The 27,543-nt window shown below is 47.0% G+C and overlaps 1 protein-coding gene across 1 annotated transcript in view; it reads right to left on the minus strand.

The window, feature by feature from the left end:
- STK36 (serine/threonine kinase 36) overlaps positions 1 to 27,543 on the minus strand; it is a 28,823-nt gene that overhangs the window by 195 nt on the left and 1,085 nt on the right. Inside the window, 25 exon segments of the mRNA XM_084778459.1 lie at positions 1 to 121; positions 1,059 to 1,805; positions 2,317 to 2,464; positions 2,684 to 2,831; positions 3,072 to 3,243; positions 4,823 to 4,897; positions 5,527 to 5,637; positions 5,795 to 5,858; positions 6,134 to 6,222; positions 6,301 to 6,399; positions 7,042 to 7,146; positions 7,561 to 7,688; positions 8,092 to 8,242; positions 9,934 to 10,039; positions 10,485 to 10,582; positions 11,419 to 11,598; positions 15,690 to 15,833; positions 19,341 to 19,440; positions 20,182 to 20,369; positions 20,482 to 20,651; positions 20,887 to 20,980; positions 23,596 to 23,845; positions 25,145 to 25,275; positions 27,068 to 27,145; positions 27,252 to 27,392. Coding sequence (XP_084634585.1) covers positions 1 to 121; positions 1,059 to 1,805; positions 2,317 to 2,464; positions 2,684 to 2,831; positions 3,072 to 3,243; positions 4,823 to 4,897; positions 5,527 to 5,637; positions 5,795 to 5,858; positions 6,134 to 6,222; positions 6,301 to 6,399; positions 7,042 to 7,146; positions 7,561 to 7,688; positions 8,092 to 8,242; positions 9,934 to 10,039; positions 10,485 to 10,582; positions 11,419 to 11,598; positions 15,690 to 15,833; positions 19,341 to 19,440; positions 20,182 to 20,369; positions 20,482 to 20,651; positions 20,887 to 20,980; positions 23,596 to 23,845; positions 25,145 to 25,275; positions 27,068 to 27,145; positions 27,252 to 27,392 — 3,838 coding nt within the window.

The raw sequence follows: 27,543 nt of genomic DNA on the forward strand, positions 1-27,543 counted from the left end.
GGAGGTGGATGAGTTTCCTGCAGTGTCTGGCAGAGGCAGGCCTGGTGCTGCTATTCCGCAGTAACTGATTCTCTGAAGAGAGCAAGGCTAACTTCTCACTGGCGCCCAGGGATACCAGCGCCTGCGGGTTAGGAAGCAAATGACAGGATGTGACATGAGGGTGAGAAATGGTGGTGCAGGCACATGCAAGGGATTCCCCTTTAACCGGGAAAAGGGAAATGGGCCTTTTATGGATTCGGAATACACTGATCCAAAAGTCTCAAGAGCTATAAATCAACAAAGGCTTTTCTTTCTACTCTCTTTGGGTACTGGCCATAAAAATCAATACACCAGGTGACCTAGTCACGTGTCCCCAGTAAGAGGTTAAGGAGAGCAGAAGTAACTCACAGTAAGACAGGTATCTGCCTCACAGTGGGTCCCTCATCTCCAACCAAGCATCTCCTTTATTGTTCCCCCTTATGGATTGCCAGAAAGTCTTTTAGTGCCAGCACTGTCCTGTCAAATACCTGTGGCTTTAATGCCACCACACTGACCTAGTCTACTCTGTGATGTCTCAGATGTGTGAATCCCACTGGGGTCTTTAGAGACTCAATATTAAGGCAAAAGAAGCAGAATAACATGGTATTTGATAAGAGTAGGCTCTAGACCCAGTTTTAAAGCCTAGTCCCATCTGGTAGCATTGTAACTTTGACAAGTTACTGAATTGTTTAGGTTTTATTTTCCTCACCTGCAAAATCAGGGTAATAATAATCTTAAACAAGTCTACAAAGGTAAACTTCTTAGCACCGTACTAAAAACAAAAACAGTTGGCACTTTAATGGCCTCAGTGTCTTCTGGTTCCCCCTCCTGCTTCTGCTTCAGGCATGTCCTGGCCCCCTGGAGCCTTCCAGATCCCTTCCTTTCTCTGGGTAGGCTTGGGAAACCCATCTCCAACATAAAGTCCTTGAGTTTCTCACACTCGGACAGGGAATCTTTTGTATATCTAAGTGTCCTATGTCCTCACACACTACATTAGAGAGACGCCATGAACTGCAAGGCCTCTGCTCCTCGGGCTTTACCTGATGAATACAGGGCTCCTGTCGGAGGCTCCGAAGGGCAATGAGGGCGGCCTCCTTGACAGCTGGCTGAGGGTCTCCACATGCCATTTCTAGGAGCCGCTGGGGTACTTGGCACTTTAATAGCTCCTTGCCCAATCCTTCAAGTCCCAGATTGCCCAGAGCTGATGCAGCATTACGCCGGATACCATCCTGAGGATCTCCAAGCAGCTGGGTCATACTGGGCACTGCAGCTGCCAGGGAAGGTCCCAAGGGACCAGCCTGGTAAGCTGCATTGCCCACAGCAAAGCTGGCACTGCGTCGCACAGCAGGGTCTTTGTCTCCAAGACCTAGCAGCACAAGGCTGAGCAGTCCAGCCTGGTTCTGTAGTGCCCCACGTAGGGCTATGCTGTGTTGTAATAAGTGTCCCAGGAGCCTGTAAGTACGGACCCGCACAATATTCTCTGAGTGGCCCAGGAGGCTGCGCAATAGCAGATAGGATTCATCAGGACCAGACAGGAGCTCTTGGATAAAGGACAAGTGGCCGTGGGATAGCACCCGAGCAGTATGGGTCAGCAGGGACAGAAGGTCAGAGATCATGAGGGACTGGTCACTCAGTAGAACAACAGAGAGGAAGGAGATGATGGTTTTAGAAGAGGTAGTCACTGTGTTCACAAACTGCTTGAGAGAGGTGGGATCCATGAGGGCGAGGCGTGTGAGGAGGCCAATGGGCAGCTCTGCTTGTAACAGTGGAAGGTGGTGGCAGCAGACCTGGGAGAAAAGAGAGTTCAGGCAAAGGAGGTCAGGAGAGGGAAAGGTATACTGTAATGGGGAAGGACAGCCAGAAGCTGGGAGAGAGAAATGCCAAGCCAAGGACAGAAATAGCCCATGAAACCCATAGGGGCCCAAAAGCAGGTCCTTTCTACACTTATACCTGGCTCTGCAAGGGTACAGTTTCTGCCTCCAAAGACCCAACACATAATGCCAAAACGTGCCAGTGCAGAAATTCCTGGCCAAGGAGCTGAGCTACAGTGCCTCCCTACTGAGTTCCAACAGAATCAGATGAGAGACCAGTGGATGGGAGAGACACTAGCTCAGCTCCAGCTGCATGTCCACATCTGGGTCTGAGTGCTGCCTGCACTCCAACCCTTCAGTCAAGCTAGGTGCCCTACTCTCTGAGGGCCTAGGAGAGCCTAGACCTGCCGGGATGCGAGTCTCAGAGGATGCCACATTGGCCGTCTTCCTGTCCCACCTTCACACCTGGGTAAATTCCTCCAAGTACCTGCAGCAGGTAGGCTGCCACTTCTGAGTCTCTGAGATCAGCCAAGATACCTACAAGGAGGCCATCATCCATATCCAGGGCAAAGGGGAAACAGAGCAGCTTGCACACGGAGAGTACCACAACAGGGAGAAACTCGGGCCCCTGAGGCCTAGGAAGGGAGCAGAACAGACTTACACTTTATGACGCTTCCCTCTCTCACATCACATTTCCTCTCCACATTCCTGATCTCAGCAACTCCTTAGGTTCCCAGCCTAACCCTTACCCCGCCTCTAACCTTCTGATGCAAGCTGTCAGCTACTCCTTGCTGCCCCCACCTCCACCTCCCCTCGCTGGCTCTGACTCTGCTAGTTCTCTAGTTGAGACTCACGCCTGGCTCAGGTGACGCAAGAAGCTGGGAGAAAGCAGGTGCTTCAGAGTCAGCATGAGGATGCTTCCATGCTGGGACAGGTGGCTCAGGCAGAGCTGGGGCTCCTGGGTGAAGATGGCCATGGCCAGGTGTAGCAAGGCTGCCATGCCTGAAAACAACAGAGAACACAGACGTAGCAAAGCAAGCAAGAGGCCCAGACGCCTCTGATCACCCAGAGGCCTCATGACCTGTCTGGTCCCTTCTGTTCTCCATTGAGGAGCAGCTCCATTATAGTTTCTGACACCCTCTCTGCACACAGTAGAAGCAGCTACCTGTAGGCTAACCCAGTTCTAAGCTGCTGCCTTTCAAAAAGGAACCTTGAAAAGAAGCTATGCTAAGAGAAAGACACCTTGAGGTGAAATCAGTGTCCAGTCCGGCTCCAGGCTGGATGGACTTGATAGTGACAGGTCCTCTTCCTGGATAGACACCTCCTCGGGTAGCCTCAGAGCCATGGAAAATCGATGCCACAGAATGGTCCACACCTCTGAACTAGCCACATCCCTGATCAGGCTAGGCTTCCCCTGTTGGAGAGGAGGATGTGCACAAATCAGGAGTCGAAATGCCTTTTGTCATTTCTGTCCCTGATATACAGGGACACAGAGTCAACAGAAATCATTCCTTCAGTCTTCCCATCTATTATTTCTATATTTCCTTTTCCATTTCCCCTGTATCTTTAATCCTTTCCTTTCTCCCTCCTTCCTTTCCTTCTTTTTAGAAAATAGTATGTCAGCCAGGTGGTGGTGGTGCACACATTTAATCCCAGCACTCAGGAGGCAGAGGCAGGCTGATCTCTGAGTTCCAGGCCAGCGCCATCTACAGAGTAAGTTCCAGGGTAGCCAGGGCTATTACACAGAGAAACTCTATCTCAAGAAAGGGGAAGGGGAAGCTGGAGAGATGGCTCAGTGGTTAAGAGCACTGTCTGTTCTTCCAGAGTTCCTGAGTTCAATTCCTGGCAACCACATGGTGGCTCACAACCATCTGTAATGTGATCTAATGCCCTCTTCTGGATTACAGGTATACATGCAAAATAGAGCATTCATACAATAAATAAATAAAAATTTAAAAATAAATAAATGAAGCCGGGCGTGGTGGCACACACCTTTAATCCCAGCACTCAGGAGACAGAGACAAGTGGATCACTGTGAGTTCGAGGCCAGCCTGGTCTACAAAGCAAGTCTAGGACAGCCAAGGCTACACAGAGAAAACCTTGTCTCAAAAAACAAAAGCAAAAACTAACTAACTAACTAAATAAATAAATAATTGAGGAAAGAAAGAAAAAGAGAAAATCTCATCAGGTACTCAGGCTGTCCTGAAACCATGATCCTCCTGCCTCAGCCTCTCAAACCCTAGGACTATAAGTCTACCACCACACCCAGCTTATGTTCCTTTCCTATCATAATGTAACCCAATCTCTCAAGCTATGTATGTGCCTATTGAGAACCAGGAAATTAGCCTGTTCAGATCTGCTCATGGGAAGGCCAAGCTTTGTACAAAGCTTATTAAAAAACAAAAAACAAAAAACAAAAACAAAAACCATTTTTCTGTTGAGACAGGATTTTTTTGTTTGTTTTTTTGTTTTGTTTTTCAAGACAGGGTTTCTCTGTGTAGCCTTGACTGTCCTGGACTTGCTTTATAGACCAGGCTGGCTTTTAACTCACAGCAATCCACCTGCCTCTACCTCCCAAGTGCTGGGATTAAAGGCATGCATACCACCGCCCAGCTGAGACAGGATCTTATGTACCTCAGGCTAGCCTCAAACTCACTGTGTAGCCAAGGCTGACCTGGGATTCATTAACACTCCTATCTTTGAGTAAAGAAAGCTTTTCATCTAAACAATAGTAATAATAGTAATAGTAATAATAATAATAATAATAATAATAATAATAATAATAATAATAAAAACAACCCATAAGCCCCAAGCCCCAGAGAAACCGCTTTTATCCTATTGGATCCTTGGGGATGCAGTTGAGCAGCCCCCTTCAGGGGTCCTGCTGAGGACAGGAGGGATTTCAAGCTGCTCTGCATTTCTACATTCCAGTGGCTCCAAAATCTGCCCAGTTCCTGCCTCGGCTTTCCCCCAGTCTCACAGCACACCTATACCTGAGTAAGGAGCTGAAGCAGAAGAATGAGGAGACCATCGTAGAAGCCACAGCTACATGGTGGAGTCAGCCGGACCTAACAGAGAGAGGCAAGAGGAACACAGATTCAAGAGGGAGGCAGAGGCAGATGAATCTCTCAGTTCAAGGATAGCCTGGTCTACAGATTGAGTTCCAGACAGCCTGGGCTACATAGGCAAACCCTGTCTTGAAAAACAAAACAAAACAACAGCAATAGAAGAGTTCCAAAGGGCTTGGAAAGGAAAAGAAGAAAACAAAACAGGAGGCCACATAATGGCCTGCGTTCCTAAAGAACACACTGAGTAGCAGCCACTTCTCCATGTTAGAGACAAAGTGGGAAGGGCAGAGTGGACACTGCAGTGGAAGGGATGAGAATAGAGCATCAGGAAGGACTTCAGCCTCAAGAGCATGAACTCCGGCAAGGGACAGAAGCAGGCAGGGGAGTCTCTCGCCTCTGATAACTGGAGCCTCCAGTTCTTTCAAAGTTCTGTATCAGAAAGAGGCCCTGACCAGCACAGGCCCAGGGCAGCCCAGGGTCTGGTGGCAAAGACAAGGAGGAGAGGCTTCCATTCACTGCTTTTCCATTCCACAGTTTGCTTCCGGATTACTGGATTTGGTCTTTCCCCGAGGAGGGCTGCTCCGGTGTTGGACTCAGGAAACATGCCTGGGCCTTTCCTGGTACCTCACCTCTGCAGGGGCAGACAGGGCATGTGCAGCTGCAGCGATCCATTCCCGGGGCTGGAGGTCAAAGGTCACCCCTTGCTGACCAAGCTGTCCTAAGAGACAGGCTGCTGCATTCTGTGAGAAAGGTAGAGGAAAAGAGGGAACATCAGAACCTGCACGGTGTTCAGGACATAAAGATGCTTGCAGACGCTGCTGTGAATACAATGGCTGCCTGCTCCCAAGAGGGTCAGCTGAAGGGAAGAAAGGAGGAGGGAGAAGGCTGACAACTCACCACAAGAGAGACGATGTGTGAGTGGGTAAAAAGAGTAGCCACCTCACTGCCGAGCTTCTCCATTCTGGAAATAGAGAGATGCAATGGAGGGTTATGGTAGGCTGGTAAGGTTCCTTCTCTCTCGCTGTACTGCACTCTCCATCCATACTGCGTGTCTACCTCCAAGGCCCAAAGGGGACGCAAATCCAGACTTGTTCTTTGTAGAGAAATGCCACTCACTCTCTGTGCCTCAGTCCCTTCTAAGAAAAGGCTTGAGGCTGTCCTTCCCTATATATATACCAGGGTTAGCTTTGTGGGAACACTTGGGCTTCAGTGGAGAGGCCTGACTTTATGACTCACCCGGAAGGCAGATCTTGGAGCCTGAAAACCAGAAGCGATAGGAGGTAGAGTGCCACCTCAGTGGACTCTTCCCACTCTGCTACTTTTACCTACGAAAGAAACCTGAGCTATCGGAGCAACCTCTGAGTGAGAGGGGACCACCGTGAGACACCCACTCACTGGCTTACCTTGCCCTGGACCAACATCAACAGTGACTCCAAGGCCACGGGCTCTTGGCCCAGAATATGACACAGGTGCTCACTGATATAGCAGCAGGAGTAGAGAACCTGAGGGAGTTGGAAGGAGCCTGTCAGCGGACAGAAGAGCCCTGGGCTCCTGCAGTGGAAGGCTCAGCTGAAAAGCAGGCAAGCCTCTCAGTAGAGCTGGTGTCCACACGTGGGGGGTGTATGACACCTCAGTATGACTGGAGTAAGGAGAGCCTAGGAAAAGCACACCTCTCAGTGGTTCTGCGAGGGTCTTTCCAAAGCAGGGAAAACCCGTCCTGAACGGGCATGGCACCATCCCACAGGCTGGGGCCTGCACGGAATGAAAGGGAAAAGAGAAAAGCAGACAGCACAGAGCACAGGGATGCTCTCCTTGCTTCCTGGATGCCATCAAGAACTGCCGTGCCCTTCTCAGCCAGGCCTCCCCGTGAAACCCTTCTCCTCTAAGTCCAGCTGACCAAGAACTCACTATGTGGAGCAGGCTGGCAGACCAGCCTCAGACTCATAGAGACCTGCCTCCCTCTGCCTCCTGAGTGCTGGGATTACAGGTGTACATCACCATGCCCAGCTATAGATAATTTCTCTCTCTCTCGTCTCCTCCTCCTCCTCTCATCTCCATCCCTCCTTTTCTCCTCCTTCCCCTCCCTTCCTAGGAGTTAAGAGGAATCTGAGGTCTTGGGAATCTGAGCTGTGGGATCATAGTACCTTGAGAAGGTGGAGGCACAGGAGATGATGCCGCAGGCCAGAGATGAGAGAGGGCCTCAGTTGGCTGCTGTCCTCAGTCAGCTGATTGGCTAAATGCCAAGAGACCTATGGAGACATACTCGACTCCATCCCATCTCCCTTAGTACGCTTCCATTCCTCACAGACTTTCAGTTGGCCAGGGCTCTCAGACCCTTGCTGGTCCCTCTTGGGTTCACTAGGAATCTCAGGCCCCATTCATCATGAGTCTCCATGGCCAGTGGAGAACTGACTCCTGCCCTAGCTGAGTTTTAGTGGCCCTATCACTTGTGTAGTTCCTGCTGAGCCATATGGCCATCACTCAGGAAGTCTAGCCATTCCATGTTGAACAAGGGGCCCAGACCAGCATGGGAACACTTGTTTCTTGAAATCCTGAGCAAAGAGAAGCCCAAAGCTTATTGTTCTGTCTTTCAGTAGAAACTGTGGCCAGCTTTGCAGGTTCCCATGTTGCAGTAAGAAAGGATGAAGAATCTGAGCACAGACCTGCTCCTTGGCATCCCAACAGCTGGGCAGCCCCACAGGAGCAGTACATATGGCTGCCAGGGCAGAAGAAATGGCTCCAGGTAGATCTTCACTCTGTTCCTGCGGTGGCTGGCTCACTTGTGGGGCTCCTATGGAGAAAGGCAAAAACTACTGGTAAGATGTGGTTGTTTCTTACAGATTTCCCCCCACGCCCCCATTCAGTCTTTTAGGATATTTTTGTTTTATCTTGCTTTTTTGTTTGTTTGTTTTTGGCTTTTTGAGACAGGGTCTCACTATGTTCTAGGCAAGCCTTAAACTATGAAGCTGAAGATAACTTTGAACTTGATCCTCAGGTATCTACCTCCAGAGGGCTGGAGCCATGTGCCATCAAGCCCAGGGCTCTATGTGTGCTAGGCAAGCACTCTACCCAGCGAGCTACATCTCCAACACCAATTTACGACTTCTGAGCACCTGCCAAGTACCAGGCCCCATTCTAGATGATGGAAATAGGAAGGACCCAGCCTGACCCACAGGGCAAGGAACTCTGGTCACCTGGAGGCGTGTGGAAAGGAAGCTGTGGAACTGTTAGGCCATGGAGGAGCCCGTCCAACACGGCGCGCTGTGTGGTCAACAGGCTAGAGTAAAAGGCTTTGGAGATGGCCTGGCTGTTCCCGTCCACAGCTTCACACAAGACAGCAAAGCACTGAGGGAGAGAAGAGTTAAGTCAGTACCAGGGCATCAGAAAACTTCAGCGAGACTGGCAGATCCCCCCAGGAACCCAGGAAAGCGATCAAGAGCCCTGGAGACAGTTGTCTGGCCTAAGAATTCCTCCCAGGGAAAATGCATCAACTCCCTTCCTGTTTGACAGATGAGGATTTCAGTGTCACTTCTTCCCTTTCTTCTCCCCCCACCTCCATACACACTCTTCCCTTTTCCTGTGTACTGGGATTCAACCCCTTGCACATACTCTTACCTCTGTCTAACTAATCCCATCTCCCTAGATGATGTTTTGAGAAATGCGGAACATGTTAGAACAACTCAGAAATTCAGGAAGAGGGACAATTATTGCAAAATCCTCAATGACATGACAAATGCCGGGCAATAACACCAGTGACTTAGTGGTCTAAATTTAGTCTTGATATACAAAGCTTTCTTTTTTTTTTTTAAAGTTTTTTATTTATTATTGTATACTATTGTATACATATACAATGCTCTGCCTGCACATACACCTACAGGCCAGAAGAGGGTGTCAGATCACGTTGTAGATGGTTGTGAGCCACCATGTGGTCGCTGGGAATTGAACTCAGGACCTCTGGAAGAGCAGGCAGTGCTCTTAACCACTGAGCCATCTCTCCAGCCCATACAAAGCTTTCTAACTCAAAAGGATAAGGAATATGAAACTAGCATCTCAGTCTAGAACAGTGTGAATGCTCTCTCTGCTAGCTGGGGGCAGGAAATTAGACCATAACTATGCTCCCAATTGCTAGTTTCAACAACAACCATATAACTATCTTCCTTGGACACAGTGCTTGTATCCTCTCAGTCCAGTGACAACTCAGCTGTTTTCTCACTCAACCCTCCATTCTCCTGACCTTAACTCAAGGTCTGAGAAAGAGAACTGGGGTAGTTCATGAGTCTTCAACATAAACAAGGCTGGAGAATACTAGGTGATCTGCAAGGTGCTCCAACTTCTTGTTGTTCTGTTTTTGAGACAGGACCTTACTATGTAGCCCTGGCTGTTCAACTATATGTAGACCAGGCTGACCCTGAGCTCACAGAGATCTGTCTGCCTTCTGAGTGCTGGGATTAAAGTCATGTACCACCATGCCTGGCTTTTAAAAAATTATTATTTTTGAGACATTTATATTTATGGCCCTTGATAAATTCCAAACTGCTCTCAGCACTTCTGAAATTCAGGTACGGTTGTGCGCTCTCTGTCCTTCCCTGCCCCACCCACCTGGCAAGTTGCTATGCATTCTTGAAATGTTAGCATGTATGACTTCCTTCTTCTCAGTTTCTTTGAGGGCTCTCTATACAAAGTTCTAATGGGCTTCTCACTTTCCCCACTTGACTTTTTTTTTTTTTCAAGACATGGTTTGGTTTTTCTGTGTAGCCTTGGCTGTCCTGCAACTCACTATGTAAACCTGGCTGGTCTTGAACTCAGGGATCTGCCTGCCTCTGCCTCTTAAGTGCTAGGACTAAAGACATGTGTCACCATGGCCAGTCCTTCTTGACTGTCTTTAGTCTCTTCAAAGTGGAGATTCTCTCTTACTTGCATGGCAGATTCACATGGTGAGAATTCAATGCTTGTTGTATTAATGTAATCATAAGAAAGGGGCTGGAAGAAACACAGAAAAAGATAGGAAAGACAGAAATCTGAAGGTTGGAGCTTACCATAAGGCTATCCCTTCTAAATGTCTGCTCCGAGTCATCTGATTGGGCCAACAGCTTCCCCAACAAGTCCAAAAAGAGGTTGGCAGCCTCCTGAAATACCTGAAGGCTGGGAAAGAATGAACACATGGCATCTTCCCATCCTCCCACTAAAGCCTAGGTATGGATCCGACAAATGGGTGAGCTCTGGAAAGATAGGAGAGCCCTGCCAAGGAACACACCAGATGTTCCTCCTTTCAACTCTGCTAACACCTACGCGTGTTAAGACACACCCCCCCATACACCATTCAAGCCCCTCTCAGCTGTGTTCACATCTCGATTCTTTCACTGAGGCCCATCTGTGCTGCGCTGCGTTGAATCTTAGATTGCTCATGTCTTGAGACAAAGCTGCAAGTCTCAAGGTCCTCATGAGGCTCAACTAGACTCTGAAGGCTACTCAGCTCATCGCCAACCCTGTCACACATCACCACTTCTCACTTGGCCTCCTAAGGAGAAGGGGGAGGGAATGGAGTAAAAATCGAAGCCACACAGAGCGAAATCTTCTCTTCTCCCACCTGTCCCCTGTCTGGCTCCTCTCCAGATTAAAGTTGCACGAGAAGTAGGCCTTAATCACAGCCACCAGGTCCCGTAAGAAGGCCCCATACCAAGGTTGCTGTGAAGAAAGGAGAGAAAAGGCAGCATGAGGAATGGAGGGGGGGGGGCAGACAAAGCAGGAACAAAGGCATAAAGAACAACGCTAGCCAAGGTGGAAAGGGAAGAGGAGAAAGCCAAGGTCAGTGGGTGACAGACCATCTGGAGATGTATCATCAGACTTGAGCAGCACGTTAGAATGGAGGAGGGGCTACTGTCCATTAAACTATCCTTGTCAGTTCCTTACATTTCCCTGGCTTCCACACTCAGCAGTAAAGGGCAGCATCCTGGCTGCCACAGTCTGCATTACTGCCCCCTTATCAGCTAGGGGAGTCGGGGAGGGGGTGATGTTCTCTGATCTCAGCCATGGCAGGACCCAATGCAGGGAAGTAGGGGTTTGGCCCCAAACACACTGAATCCTGATCCTAGCTCTCCGGCCTATCATGTGTCCATGCGCAGTGACTGCAGGAGTTATATCAGGTAATAAAGCCCAAGCATTGGGAAATTATCCATTTTCTAAAACACTGACTTTTCTCTTCTCTGAGAAAACAAGACTGGGTAGATGGGCTCAAACTTCCACAGCCACAGCGGACTGGAGCTGAAAAGCAGCCCCATTTAGGGTGGGGCTGGGTATCATACTCCCTACTAGGTAGACAGCCGGATACCTGCCTTCTTCACTTACTGTCACTACTTGCTTAGCCCCAGAAGGCATCAGAGATGGCAAGTGTTGGTCTGGTAATTAGAAAAAGGAGGGTAGAAAACAAGAGGCAGTCAGGCCAAACAGATGGCAGCTCCAAGGAGAGAGGCCAAGGAAAAGGATCACCTCCTGTCTTCAGAGGCTGCTGGGCTGCTGTGTACCTGCTGGATACTGCTGCTCTCCTGGCTGTGTTTAAGGAGGCTGAGAGGCAGCTCAGGCAGCCCCGCCTCCTGGCAGAAAGTATACAAGAGCACAGAGTCACTGCAGCTGGACAGGAGGCTGCTCAGCACACGGAGTGCGGGAAGGAGGTGGGAAGCACCCTCAAAGATGCCTTTCAGGATCTGTTGGGGAGGGGGCATGAGAGAAAGAGACAGCACTTGGTATAATTACAGATAAAGGAAGAAGAGTCACAAATACTAAATGTCTCCAAGGAGTTAACAGCAGACCAAATGTCTGCATTCCTACTTGGAGGAGTCAAAACACCAGGGAGGAAGAGCACAGGAAGAGCACAGGGGAGCTGAACTATGGACATAGAACACAGTGACCAAGGGGCAGGGGACCTAAAGATCTGTCCACCAGGCCTAGTACCATTTTTTTTTTTTGAGACAGAGTTTCTCTGTGTAGCCCTGGCTGTCCTGGACTCACTTTGTAGAGCAGGCTGCCCTCGAACTCACAGAGATCCGCCTGCCTCTGCCTCCCAAGTGCTGGGATTAAAGGCGTGTGCCACCACCACCTGGCCCTAGTATCACTGTTGTCTGTTCCCTCCTCCAGCCCTTCACCTTAAAGACAATAACATCGTATACATACATGAAAAATAAAAACAGCAGATATAAAACAATTTCATTTAACTCCAGAGAAATACGACATCATTGAGCTCTAGGTCAAGGACTGCCAACATTCCACATGCCGAGGTTAGCCCAACTCCTGTCTGAGTGCAGCCTGCACTCTAAGGAGATTATCACCCCTTTAAATGGTTGTTCTTCAAAAGAATAACGTTGGCACCTAATATCTCACAGTTTGTTGTTCACTGTTCTCAGTTTTGGCATTTATTCTGCCATTTCACAGTGTGTAGGAAAGAGGACTACTCATTTAAAAGACAGGAAACCGTATTTGTACAGATCAGGACCCAGTCTAAGATCAATAGCTGGGTTTCGTGAATTCTGATCCAGGGAGTCTTATCTCAGAAAACAGAGGCTGGGCTGACAAGACTCATCAGGTAAAGGCTTGCTGCACAAGTGTGATGACCTGCATTTGATCTTCAGAACCCACATAAAGATGAAATAGAACAAACTCTACAAAGCTGCCCTCTGACCTCTACTCATGTACCATAGCATGTGCCCCAAAACTCATTAATAATGGTTGGTTAATCTTTTAGAAGATTTATTTATTACATATAGTGTTTTCTGCCTATATGTACACCTGCACACCAGAAGAGGGCACCACACCTCATTATAGATGGTTATGAGCTACCATGTGGTTGCTGGGAATTGATCTCAGGACCTCTGGAAGAACAGTCAATGCTCTTAACAGCTGAGACATCTCTCAAAAGAGACAGATGTCCCCTTATATCACCCAGGTTGGCTTCAACCTCTCAGGCTCAAGAAATCACCAGTACATTCTTTTCTTCTTTCTTTCTTTTTTTTCTTTTTTCTTTTTTTTTCCAGACAGGGTCTCTCTGTGTAGCCTTGGCTGTCCTGGACTCACTTTGTAGACCAGGCTGGCCTCGAACTCACAGTGATCCACCTGCCTCTGCCTCCCGAGTGCTGGGAGTAAAGGCGTGCGCCACCACACCCGGCTTTTTTTTTTTTTGGTTTTTCCAGACAGGGTCTCTCTGTGTAGCCTTGGCTGTCCTGGACTCACTTTGTAGACCAGGCTGGCCTCGAACTCACAGGGATCCGCCTGCCTCTGCCTCCCGAGTGCTGGGATTAAAGGAGTGCGCCACCACGCCCGGCTCTTTTCTTCTTTCTTTCTTTCTTTCTTTCTTTCTTTTTTTTTAAAGTTTTTCCAGAGAGGGCTTCTCTGTGTAGCCTTGGCTGTCTTGGATTTGTAGACCAGGCTGGCCTTGAACTCACAGTGATCTGCCTGCCTTTGCCTCCCTGAGTGCTGGGATTAGAGGCATGGACCATCACACCCAGCATGCACATGCCTTTAATACCAGCGGAGACAGAGGCAGGTGGATCTCTTGTGAATTTGAGGCTAGCCTAGTAGAGAGACTTGTGGTGGGGTGGAGAGAGAGAGAGAGAGATAGAGAGAGAGAGAGAGAGAGAATATATCTGCTTAGCTTCCCAGGTTAGGAGAAAAGACTTGTTTTCCCACATTAGAAATGTTCCAACAATAGGACAGTCGTTAGATCCAGGAAATAAATACACAAAATATACAAAGATAGCTCTTACTTTGTGATTTATACAAACACTAACTCAAAACGGGTTAGAGACCTTAATGTAAAAGCTAAAATTATCAAACATTTAAAAAATCTTCAAGATCTTAGGTTTGGAGGATAATTTTTATACATAATGGCAGAAGTATAATTCACAAAAGGAAAAATCCTGATAATCTAATAAAATCACAATTCAAACTGTTGCCAGGCATGGCGGTGCAGGCCCCTGGAGCCCAGCATCTGGGAGACAGAGGCAGGAGGATCCTGATTTTGAAGCTTGTATGGCCTACAGGGGAAGTTTCTGGTCAGTCTTGGTTACATAGCAAGACCTCCCTCACCCCAGAAAAACAATATACATACATGCTTTCATACATACATACTTATGTACATACATATATACGTACATACTCATACATATGTAAAATATTGTGCTTCATCAGGGCCTGGTACACGCCTTTAATCCCAGCACTCACAAGACAGAGGCAGGTGGATCTGAGTTCAAGGCCAGCCTGGTCCACTAAGCAAGTTCCAGGACAGCCAAAGCTACACAGAGAAACCCTATCTCAAAAAACAAAACAAAACAAAAATACTGCTATGTGCTCTATAATGAATAAACCTCAAAGTAAAGCCAGTCATGGGGGCGTGTACACACCTTTAGTCCTAGCACTCTCGAGGTAGAGGCAAGCAGATCTCTGTGAGTTTAAAGGCAGCCTGGTATATACAGTGAGTTCCAGGACAGCCAGAGCCATACAGTGAAACCCTATCTGAAAACACACACACACACACACACACACACACACACACACACACACACACACACACAAGCAAAAACTTACAAGAGAGGAAGAGACTAGAGAGACGTGGCTCAGGTGGTAAAGTGCTTACTGTACTAACATGAGGACCTGTGTTCACATCCCCAACATCCATGTAAAAAGACAGGCACAGCAGTATGCCAATCAAATCAGAGCTGGAGAGGTAATCAGGAGGATTCCCAGGCTTGTTGAACCAGCCAGGACTGGTTCACTGGAATTAGTGAGCCCTAGCTTGAGACCTGTCTCAGAACAAGTATAAGAGTTGTAGAGGATGATACCTAACATTGGCCTCCGACCTCCACATGCACATACATGTATGTGTATACACTGATATATAAGGCAAATGTATTAAAAAGGGGGAAATAAATATAAACCATGTTTTTCTAAATTCCTAGAGGAAAGAGCACTGCTTTGGAGATGCAAAGCAGAGCTTTGGAAGAAGGAGCCTAACTGTTAATGCCGAGTAAAATATTATATCTGAAAAAACAAGCAAAACAAAAACCCAAAATTCAGCCAGCTGTGGTGGCGCACGCCTTTAATCCCAGCACTCGGGAGGCAGAGGCAGGTGGATCTCTGTGGGTCCGAGGCCAGCCAGGTCTACAAAGTAAGTACAGGACAACCAGGGCTACACAGAGAAACCCGTCTCAAAAAACCAAACCAAACCAAACGAAAAAAAAAAAAAACACCCAATACTCAACCATTTCATTAGATATCTGCAGTATAAAATAGTGTATACTGCTGTAACTATATTTTATCAATGATGGCTTTATGGAACTATGCTTGCTCTTACTTTGTTAGTACACAGGAGCCTCCATTTTTGCCCCGTGGCCCATGATGCTACAGTATTTGCTATGAAGAAGTTCCCCGATCTCTGTTCTATACAGATATTTTTTCCCTCAGAAAGAGACATCTGGGGGCTGGAGAGATGGCTCAGTGGTTAAGAGCGCCGCCTGCTTTTCCAGAGGTCCTGAGTTCAGTTTCCAGCAACCACATGGTGGCTCACAACCATCTATAATGTGATCTGATGCCTTCTTCTGCTGATAAAGCACTCATATGCAATAAATAAAATAAATAAAATCTTAAAAAAAAAAAAAAGAAAGAGACATCTGAGGCCTGTTCTGTGTCTTCTACTCCTCTCCTTGAAATAACTGAAAAGGACAGTATCTCTGTCTCCTTATGGCAGTGATGTCATCTCTGACATCAGGTCTCACCAAGCTCTTCCACAGACCCTTCTGCTTTCTACCTGCTCGCCAGTCCCACGCAGCTGACTCTGGATGCGCTGGCAGAAGTCAGGGTTACACAGCAGGGTGAGGGGGGCCTTCAGCTGCACAGGCGCAGACTCCGTAGGCTCTAGCAAGCATTGCCACTCGTCATCACTGTCTGGCTCCTGTGCATTTGGAGTGAAAGAGGTCAAGAGGGCTGAGTGCTGGGGTCATAGCTTTCAACCCAACATTAGAAACTGAGAAGCTTATGACGGAACAATAAGCAGGCAGTGGCTCCTTCAGCATAGGTGTGTTATCCTCAGACACTACCAAAAAAGGCACAATGGGCAGCATTTAAGGGGTCTTGAAAAGTCCCTTGTGGCGCACTGGGGTACCTACAATGGTGTCCACTGCAGCATGGCTGATAATGACAAAACGTGGCAACATCCTAAAGCCAGTTGGGCAGAGAATGATAAACCATGGTCTGTCTCTTTTAGGAACTACTAAGAAGTCATTAAATAGATCACAGCACTGAGGATGCACTTTGTGTAGGATTTCTGTATGGGCTGAACACAATCATGAAAAACAAAGAAACAGGCAAAATGACTTGCTGTGTACTTTTCTGGTTGGGCATACTTCAAGCATAGTCTACCAAAGGGTCAAGTTATAAAGTCCTTGTCCCGGCATGCTAGCATCTAGAGAAGCTGAGGCCTTTAATAGATGAAGCCTAAGCTGGGTATGGTGGCGCATGCCTTTAATCCCAGCACTTGGGAGGCAGAGGCAGGCAGACCGCTATGAGTTCAAGGCCAGCCTGATCTACAAAGCCAGTCCAGGACAGCAAGATAACAAGATAACACAGAGAAACTGTTGTCTCAGAAGGAAATGAGACAGGGGGCTGGGGGAGGAGAGAGAGAGGGGGGGGGAGAGAGAGAGAGAGAGCGCCAAGGGGGGCTGGAGAGATGGCGCAATAGTTAAGAACATTGTCTTGTTCTTTCAAAGGACCTGGGTTCAATTCCCAGCACCCACATGGCAGCTAACAATGGTCTGTAACTCCAGTTCCAAGGGATCTGACACTCTTATAGTAATGCACATAAAAAATAAAAAATACATTAAAAAAAGATCCCCTTCCCCTGCAGCCTCCACTCTGCAGGAGGGACTGAATGGAAGACTTTGTGCACCACTGTACATTCCTCATGCCAGCAGAAGGCAGAAGGGATCAGATCCCCTGAAACTGGAGCTGCAACATGTGGGTGCTGGGAACCAAATCCTCTTGCAAGGACAGCCACGGTGCTTAATTGCTGAGCCACTTCTCTAGACCCCCAAAGGAACCAACCTTGAATAACGCACATCATCGGGACAACCGGCAGAACGTAAATATGGAGCATAATTAGTTTACTCATCTAGTTACTGTTGTTGTAATAGCACCAAAGGAACAACGTGAATTTTCTTTTCTTTTCTTTTTTTCCATACAGGATTTCTCTACATAGCCCTGGCTGTTCTGGTACTCTCTATGTAGACTAGGTTGGCCTCAACTCACAAAGGTCCAGCTGTCTTCCTGCCCAAATGCAAATGCTGGGATTAAAGGCACGAGCCATCCCCAGTTCATTGTTAAATTTCTGACTGTGGTAGTGCAAGGGAATGTTTTTATTCTTAGGAAATATGCACCAAGTATTTCAAGGCAGCAGGGCATGTGTGCAAGTTTCCCCAAACCGATTAAATAAGACATAAGGTCCAACTACTCATGGAGACTCATGCAGCAAATGCGACAAAACTGTGGCAGGTGAACCTGGGTGCAGGAAGGACTAGTTTGAATGTTTCTGTCTTCTCTAACCTATTTTGTGTTGGTAACTTTTTTCTTTCTTTTTTTAAATTTTTTTTGTTTTTGTTTTTGTTTTTTTGTTTTTCGAGACAGGGTTTCTCTGTGTAGCCTTGGCCATCCTGGACTCACTTTGTAGACCAGGCTGGCCTCGAACTCATAGCGATCCGCCTGCCTCTGCCTCCCGAGTGCTGGGATTAAAGGCATGCGCCACCACGCCCGGCCAGTAACTTACTTTTCAAAGCAACAGTGGTGAGAGATAGAGCTTAGTGGGAAGTTTTTGTTTTAGGCCCTGAGTTTTAACACCACAAACTGATTAATTCTGCTATAAAAAATGATTTCCAAGAACTGGATTGATGGTTCAGTGGTTAAGAGCACTGGATGGCCTCTGAGAGGACCTGGGTTCAATTCCTAGCACGGGCTTCAGAACCATCTGGAACTCCAGCTCCAGGAGATCCACTGCCCTCTTATGGCCCCCATAGGCGCCACACATGTACATGGTACACAGACACACATGCAGGTAAACATGGACATAAAATACAAAATTAAAAATAAAATGGTTTCTAGAATTAGGCCTGGAGGCCCACACCTATAAAACCAACATTCAGAGGCTGAAGTAGAAGTTCAAGGTAAGCCTGGGTTACATTGTAAGAACCTGTCTCTTTTGATTTTCTGAAACATGGAAACATAGCATTCTTTCCCTAAAAAAGGTTGTGGAATTCAAGGGACCATCTAAGAAGCATAGAAAATGAGCCTGCCAACATGTTCACTTCAGACCCCCTAGCCTTAGAACTTCGAGAAATAAATTTCTGTTCACTACAAATCACCCAGTCTTTGGTATTCTGTTTTGGCAGAACAAAATTGACGGAGATAAAATTAAGGATATTTTAAAAGTTCTATGTATTCTCACAATTATTATTTTCAGTGTGTTTGCCTGAGTGCGTGTCTATGCACCATGTTCATTCCTGATGCCTGAAGAGGTCAGAAGGTGGTGGTGGATCTCTTGGAACTGGGCTTGTGGATGGTTGTGAGCCAGCCCACGGGCAGTAGGAATGGAAGTAGGGGCTTGTGCAAGACAGTGCTCTTGACTGTTGGGCTGCCTCTCCAGCCCCATGATTATTCAAGTTGAAATTATTTCAAGATATAAAAATTCGAACTCTAAAACAGGCACAAAAGGTTAAGGAGCAAATACATGCTCTGCTGTAGAAACAACCCCTAAAATAGATCAAATGGTTTAAAAAAAAAAAAACCCCAGCAAGATGCAAGGCAATAAATAGGATAAATCCAATAATGTAGAAAAAGCCAAACTGGCCAGGCGGTGGTGGCCTACGCCTTTAATCCCAGCACTCGGGAGGCAGAGGCAGGTGGATCTCTGTGAGCTCGAGGCCAGCCTGGTCTACAAAGTGAGTCCAGCACAGCCAAAGCTAACACAGAGAGACCCTGTCTCAAAGGGTGGGGGGAGGAAACAGCCAAACTGTTTTATATATGTGTGACAGAAAGCTTAAAAGGGGACAGATTTGTAAAGGAAGCCATCTCTGGAAGTGCGGTATGGCTCAACAGAGACTTTCATTCTTATTTATGATTTTTTTGTTTTAGATAAGGTTTTATTATGTAGCCAAGGCTAGCTGGATATTCCTGGGCTCAAGAGATTTCTCTTCTCTCAACCTCCCAAAAAACTGAAATTATAGAGAATGTGCTAACATTCACTTTAGAACCTCCTAAGTTATCTGTGCATTCTGACTTTTGAGAATTACATGTTCACATAGTATGTAATGAAAACCTATAGACTTATAACCAAGCAATTTTTAACACTATGAGAGCTTGTATTTACAGCTCATATTGATCTAGAAAGCCCTCATTTGAGCTAACATCCCACCTCATTTTCCAGATCCATTGCTTCAGTGCTCCCCTGGTCCCTTGTCTCTGGCCTCAGCTCTGGGAACGCTTGCTCACACTCCACGGTGATGTGGTTTTCCCTGCAAAGCAAGCCTGGGAATAAGATGACCTCCAGACCTGTGAGGCTTAAGGTTCACTGCCTTGTACTTCCCAACAGGTTCAAGAAAGAGCCTAGAAGAACCAGTCATACATGTAGATAGAGGGTGTTTCTTGGGGGTTGTGGGATGTGATCACATAGCAGCGTGTGTTAACATCTACACACGGGTTCTTGACTGCCCTCCCAGTTTGATTTAACTCTCAAATAGATTTGTTTTTTTTTTTTTTTCATCTATGACTTTCCACTCAAATAATCTTCCCTTTTGGACAGAAACGGTCCTTGTCCTTTCAAAGTACAGCTGAGACACAGAGACAAAATCCTCAAGTTTCCTGAATGAAGAAATAATTAGAGGGGCTGGAGAGATGGCTCAGGGGTTAAGAGCGCTGGCTACTCTCCTAAGTGGTCCAGTTGGATCCTCAGCACCTACACAGGAGCTCATAACTCTCGCCCCAGGGCATCCAGTGCTCTCTTTTGACCTCTGAAAGCACTGTACACATGTGATATACATACATGCATGCAGGCAAAACACCCATACACATAAGATAAAATTAAATAAAAACTAAACCAGAGAGACGTAGAACCGAAGAACCTAGGGCTCCAGCTCCTGAAACCCTACTTATATTTAGGCCAAGCTCACGACGGAGCCGTCATTGCATGTTTGCTTTGACTGTAGCGAGTTCTGCCGAACATCTGCCTCCCCCACAAACTGCTTTACCCTTCTCACCGAGGTGCAGGGGGTGCTTCTCCAGAGCCCCAGTCTTCCCAGTTGTTCTTCATGTCCAAGGCCAATATACCAGCCAAGAGGCTTGATTCCTGAGGAGGAGCCTTTGGTCCAGGCCCAGGGGCTGTGCTGGGTGTCACCTTGCTGAGCCTCTCTTCTCGCTCAAGGGAAGATCCTGCATTCTGGTCTTTCTGTGAGAGGTGAGCAAGAGACAAGAGAACCGTTCGTGCAGTATGAGTCCTACTCTTCTCTAAACAGTCATTAGCCTATTCATGTTCTAGATTTTTCCTCTGACCTACACACCTTCTGCTTGGCTTCTTCAGCCATGCGTTTACAGGCCTGGCGCAGGATGCGAGACTGGTTACCCTTGGGCGCCAGCCGATGGGCCTGTTCATCCTTTAGGACCTGAAGTTCTGGGGGTAGGCGGCTAGTAAACGGGGTGCCCAAATTGGAGCCTGCTGGTTCAGTTATTACTGCAGAGAGGAAGAGAAGACATGGTCATTCTGGGGCTGCAGCCACTATGTGTCCACTTGACCAGGGACAACTGCAGTGTCTCTAGGATCCTGTGGAAAGAGGCCATTTTGACAAAGAAACAAAAAGCAGGAGTGCTAAAAGCTAGACAAAAGGAGGAAGAAATCCAAGCTGGGGGAAGAAAGGACTGGAGAAATGCTAGGAAGAGCCAGAGCACTGGGAACCCCAATGACTCACTGGTGACACGGCCAGCAATAAAGGGGTGATGTAAGAGGTCTGGCCAGGACAGACGCTGCCTGGGGTCCTTGGTGAGCAGCCCTTGCAAAAAGTTCTGTGGAGAGAAATAAAGCTCCCGTCAGGCCTCCCTGCCCTTCTCTCCAGGCTCTCCCTAACCTCTCGCAGTACTGGCAAGCCGACTTGTGTATCTGATCTTTCAGCGGTTCATACACAGCTGAAACAACGCTTCCCTCAGGATTCCAGGCAGACCACTGCCGCTGACTCCTGGGGAGCCACAACTCTTCACAGACTCCTATAATCCACAAGAAAAATAAATCTCTGAGCCGGGCATGGTGGCACACACCTTTAATCCCAGCACATGGGAGGCAGAGGCAGGTGGATCTCTGTGAGTTCAAGGCCAGCCTGGTCTACAAAGGGAGTCCAGGACAGCCAGGGCTCTGTTACACAGAGAAACCCTGTCTCAAAAAAAAAAAGTATGGAATCAAGGGGGCTGAAGAGATGGCTGAGAGGTTAAGAGCACTGGCTGTGAGTTCGAGGCCAGCCTGGTCTACAAAATAAGTCTAGGACAGCCAAGGCTACACAGAGAAACCCTGTTTTTTTTTGTAGAATGGGAGGGAGTATGAAATCATATTCTGCTTCATTTTAAAGCACTTACTTTCTTTAAATCTGTAACCAGAAACTAAAAATAGCTATCAAACTTAACAATGTAGAAATATATATATATATATCAGCCGGGCGTGGTGGCGCTCGCCTTTAATCTCAGCACTCGGGAGGCAGAGGCAGGTGGATCGTTGTGAGTTCGAGGCCAGCCTGGTCTACAAAGCGAGTCCAGGACAGCCAAGGCTACACAGAGAAACCTTGTCTCAAAAAAAAAAAAAGACAAAAACCAAACTAAAATAACAACAACAATCTGTGTCACCAACTCTGTGGAGTAGGGAGAAAAATCCAGAAAAGGATGTTACTTTCTCAGTAATTTTCAGAAAGCAAACATTCATAGTATGGATTATTTGTGGATGGGTATGAACAGATTGGTGTATGTATAGTTAAACACATACACAAACAGGGTTCAAGGATGTGTTTGGGAACACTCAGAATCAGAACTCTCTTTCAGTGACTCTCCAGGCTGGGGAGGGACAGAAAGGGTGCACCTGTTAGGAGGAAGCCCATCACCAGCCCTGAAACAAGAGCAGAAGGTAGGGGCTGGAGACACAGTGCTCCTGCTTTTCCAAAGGATGTGAGTTTGGTTCCCAGCACCCGTATCAAGCAGCTCACAACTGCCTGTAACTCCAGCGCCAAGAGATCTTGACACCTCTAGACTCTGAGGGCACCTGCACTAACACACACACTTAAATAAAAATAAATCTTTTAAGAAAGAATAATTTAAAAATATAACTAAACTAAAACAAAAGGTGCTGATGTGCTGTGAACATTCTTTTTTTAATTTTTTTCTTTTTATTATTTTATTTTATTTATTGCATATGGTGCTTTACAGAAGAGGGCAGCAGATCTCACTATGGATGGCTATGAGCCACCATGTGGTTGCTGGGAATTGAACTCAGGACCTCTTGAAGAGCAGATGGCACTCTTAACCACTAAGCCATCTCTCCAGCCCAGAACATTCTTCTAAGATGTGGTGATGTTTAGAACCATAGCTGCTGCTGAGGAGTCCTGCAAATCTGCGCAAGGAAGAAGGAACAGTCTACATAGCCTTCCCTTGTTTATTTATTTATTTATTATGTATAGAGTATTATGCCTGCATGTACACCTGCATGCCAGAAGAGGGCACCAGATCTTATTGTGGATGGTTGTTGGGAACTGAACTCATGACCTCTGGAGGAACAGTCAGTGCCCTTAACCACTGAGCCATCTCTCCAGCCCCATCCTTCCCTCATTTAAAGGTCTTTTAACTTTTTCAAAAATTAAGTCGGGCATGGTGGCACACGCCTTTAATCCCAGCACTTGGGAGGCAGAGGCAGGCGGATCGCTGTGGGTTCGAGGCCAGCCTGGACTACAAAGTGAGTCCAGCACAGTCAAGGCTACACAGAGAAACCCTGTCTCGAAGAACCAAAAACAAAAACAAAAAAAAAACCAAAAACCTTTTTCAAAAATTATTTGAGCACCCATAAGTACGTAAGTTAGGGGAAAATGTGTCCCCTTCCATCTTAGACAAGCCAAAGGAAAACTGTGATGAGATTTCATTCTGGGAGAAGCCTGCATTTGAATTCCATTGAGGCTTACAACCTGGCCCTAGATAAGAAATAAGATGAGTACAACAAACTCTCCCACCAACCTGCTGGGCCATAGCTACAAAGGATAAGTACCATAACCTGTCACCCACCCTCATCACTAGCCTCTCTAACAACCTAAGAGCACTAAACACGGTATGGGGAGCAGTTAGATTGCATCTGTCACTGCCTCTGATGGGGAGCAGTAGAGCTGGGGAGTGTAAAGGCCCAGTACCTCTTCCCTCCTGTTGGCTTGAAACTACTTCCCACTGTGTTAAGGCATAACCTGCCTGCATAAGCCACAGGAGCTACCACCCTCAAATTCAGGAGACCTTAGAACTGACTTTTACACAGCTGCAGTAAAAAAAAAAAAAGCAAAGCTTCTTGGCCCTGTACCAACTTTGGAAGAACATTATGGACAAGGGGCAGGACTAGAGGAGGGCAGATTCCTGAATAAAAGTTACCTCCTTTTACCTCCCATTACCTTGAAACAGGAACTGATGGTGGAGGGCCACCGTACAGGGTCCTTGAGGATGAGGTTAACCAGCTGAAAGATGCTGGTGGTGTAGAAGGGAGGTGTGCCTACAGCCAGCTCATATAGGATGCAGCCCACAGACCAGAGGTCTGCTGTGTGGTCGTACGGTCGCTCCTCCACCAGCTCTGGAGACATATAGAGTGGTGTGCCTTTGATAGACGTCAACACCATGGTGTTGGTGCTCATAGCTCGGGCAAATCTGCAGAGGTGACAGGACAGAAATGAAAAAGATCTTCTCCACCTACTCACAGCTGCAAAATTACATCCGGGGACAGGGGCGGATGAGATGGCTTGGTGGTAAAGGCACCTGCTGTCATGTCTGGTGACCTGGTTGTCACCCCCCAGGACCTACACAGTGGCTGGCTACTGGGCTTTTGCACTCCCCCAGCCCCATGGATCCCCTATCAGGGGCAGTGTCAGATGCAATCTAAGTGCTCCCCACACTGTGTTTAGTGCTCTTAGGTTGTTAGAGCGGCTGGTGATTAGGGGTGGGTGACAGGAAGTGGTACCTACCCTTTGTAGCTATGGTCCAGCATGTTGGTGGGAGATAGCAGTTTGTTTACTCATCTAGGGTAACCCAGGTCCTACCCCCCAGAACCCACATGGTGGAAGGAGGAAACTGACACCTACACGTTGTCCTTTGACCTCACAAGCATGCCATGGCACATGTGTACCCACATCTTCATATTACAATAAATAAATACATGTCATAAAATATTTTTAAAAGAAAATCAAGCTGGGCAGTGGTGGTGCATGCCTTTAATTCCAGTACTTGGGAGGTAAGGGCAGGTGGATCTCTGGGTTTGAGGCCAGCATGGTCTACACAGTGAGTTACAGGACAGCCAGGGATATACAGAAAAAGCCTGTCTTGAAAAACAAAACAAAAAACCAACAAACCAAACAAATGACAGGTATGGTGGTGCACGCCTTTAACTCAGCACTTGGGAGGCAGAGGCAGGCAGATCACTGTGAGTTCGAGGTCAGCCTGGTATACAAAGATAGTCCAGGTCAGCCAAGGTTAACCTTGAATCAAAAAACCAAAAACAAACAAAAAAAAGAAAGAAAGAAAGAAAAGAAAAAAGAGGGCTGGAAAGATGGCTCAGTGGTTATGAGCACTAGCCACTCTCCCAGAGGTCATGAGTTCAATTCCCAGTAACAACATGGTGTTTCACAACTGTCTGTAATGGGATCTGATGCCCTCTTCTGGTATTCATGAAGACAGAGCACTCATGTACATAAAAAATAAATAAGTAAATCTTAAAAAAAAAAAAAAAGAAAGAAAGAAAGAAAAAGAAAATAAGCCTGTCATTGACTATCTGTTAGGGTATGGGATAACCTGAACCCAAGCAGACACAGTACCTTTGATGAGTTCCAAAGGCCTAGCCAGAGGCCCAAACTCCAACTCTGCTACTAACATGAGGCCTATGTAAGCAAGCCAAGCAGGATTCTAGGACTCCCTAAAGGAGGAGAAGCATGGATGGGAGCTCAGAGACCCTACCCAAAATCACAAAGTTTGATGCCACCACCCTTGGCGAGAAGAATGTTTTGCGGTTTCATGTCTCGGTGTAGGATGCGATGGGAATGCAGGTAGTACAGGGCTGACACCAGCTGGGCAGCAATGGCCTGAACCTAGGGGTTAGACAAGTGAAAGACAAGGTCAGAGGAAGGAGCCGGCTGACAAAGACCTTCCGTAAGGCTAGTTTGGTTTTCTGGTCTTTCCTTCTCTTCTAGAACCTCACCATGCACTGTACCTCCTTGCTTCTTGTTCCGCTTAATTCATCCTTTTATTTGTTCATACATTTATTCAAGGACAATCTACTGTATCTCTCTTATTGGTTCCATGATCATGAGCAACTTATTCTGTGTTCCCCAGAGTCGGCATCTATAAGGTCACAATAACATAGCACCTACCTCCCAGGGCTATTGTATGGACTAACAGAGTTAAAGCATGTAAAGTCACGCGCAGAATGGTGTCCAGCATGAAGGAAATAGTCTGTGCTTATCAGCTGTTTCAAATAAGGGGAAATCCCTTTTCTCAAGACACACAATCACTCAAGGCAAACAAAACAGGAAGATGGTAGGTGGTACTTTTTTTTTTTTAAAGACAAGAGTAGCTAAGGATGACCTTGAATGATCCTCCTGCTTCTACCTCAGCGCTGAGAGTACATGTATGTGTCACCAAGTCCAGTTTTATGTGGTCCTGGGGATCTAACCCAGGGCTTAATGCATGCTAGGCAACTGCTCTTCCACCTGAGCTATATAGCCCCAGTTGAAAGTGACTACTTACAAACAGTGATGGGATTTCTGGGGCTGGGGGGGGGCTACTTGCTAAGAGGAGAAGAAAACCCCTGAATGAATATAGTTAAGACACTCCTCAACCACATCCCACTGCCAGCCTTTTTGTCCTAAGGGTGAATCCCACACACCCACAATGCTTCTCTTACTGCTCTAAAACTACTCTTTCTTCCTTAAGGGAATAATAACAATGACCAGTATCCACAACCTAAATAGTAGCTAGTTATCATTTAGATGAACTAAACCATTAATCCTCAAATGTCCTTACAAGGTAAAATTTATTACTATCTTCATTTTGCCCTTGAAGAAACTAAACACAAAGACATAAGCATAATTTGTCCATAGGGACCCAGCTAGTGAGGGGCAAAGGCAAGATCTGTATTCAGATACTGCGGCTACAGTGTTTGGCTACTTACTCTCACCCAGTGCTACCTCTAGGCATACCTAGAGTCTTGTACTCTTCTCGGGGGTCTTCAGAACATGGCTGGTGAGATGGCTTATGAGGTAAAGGCATTTGATGCCAAGGCTAATCATCCGAGTTCAATCCCTAGGACCCATGTGGTGGAGAAGAGAACTGACTCTGACTCCTGCAAGCTGTCCTCTCCACATGTGTGTGTGCTCTGGTCTGAATGTATACGCATATACCTCTAGAATACACACACACACACACAAATATAATAAAAACATTTTTAAGAAGAGTTGTCAGGGCAGAGAAGATGGCTCAAGCATTTGGACTTGAATTTGGATTCTTAGCCTCTATGTTAAAAGCTGGGTATGATGTGTGCATCTGTAGCCCCAAGGCTTGGGGAGAGGGTAAAGACAGGAAGATTCCTAGAGCTTGCCAGCCAGCTAGTCCAGCCAATCAATAGTCTTTAGGCTCAATAAGAGATCCATTTTCAAAAAAATAAGGTGGGGAGCGATTGAAGAAAAAGTCTGGACTCTAGATGCATGTACGTTTGAGCACATACACTTATACATATGTACACATACACAGATACATCCTTATAATACAACACACACACACACACACACACACAAATGAACTCTTGATATCCTCAGCTTGCATCCTAGCTCTTCACCAAGACAGAGATCCAAAGTGTGGGAACATCTGAGCCAGGAAGCATACCTGGTCTTCAGGAAGTTTTCCATCATCTTCCAGAATCTGGAAGAGTTCTCCCTCAGCATAGTCGGTCACCACCACCACCTGTGAGGAGAAGGCGGAGTGGCAGTGACAGAATAGTCATGCACCCTGCTGCTGGGAAATGCCTGGAGTCCTTGGGCAGAGCCAACCCAACACTGCCAAAACATACCTCTTTGTCAGTCTCAAAGCTGTCAAGCATATGCACAATGTTGGGATGCCACAGACCCCGCATAATTTCGATCTCTCTCTGCAGATTCCTCAGCTCTTTCTCTGAGCGCCCCAGTTTGGGGATGAACTTCAAGGCCACCACCTGTCAGTGGTAAAGTGAAGAGTCAAGGCCTGACTACACTGTCGAGACGTGCAAAGAGACCCTCAGACCAGCTGAGCTGCCCAAAATTGTCTCCATCCCATCGAGCAGCCTCTAAGCAGTGCAGTATGCTCGAAATGTCCAGTTTCATGAG

Source organism: Acomys minous, assembly GCF_964271855.1.
Source record: "Acomys minous genome assembly, chromosome: 4".
NCBI classification, from domain to species: Eukaryota; Metazoa; Chordata; class Mammalia; order Rodentia; family Muridae; genus Acomys; species Acomys minous.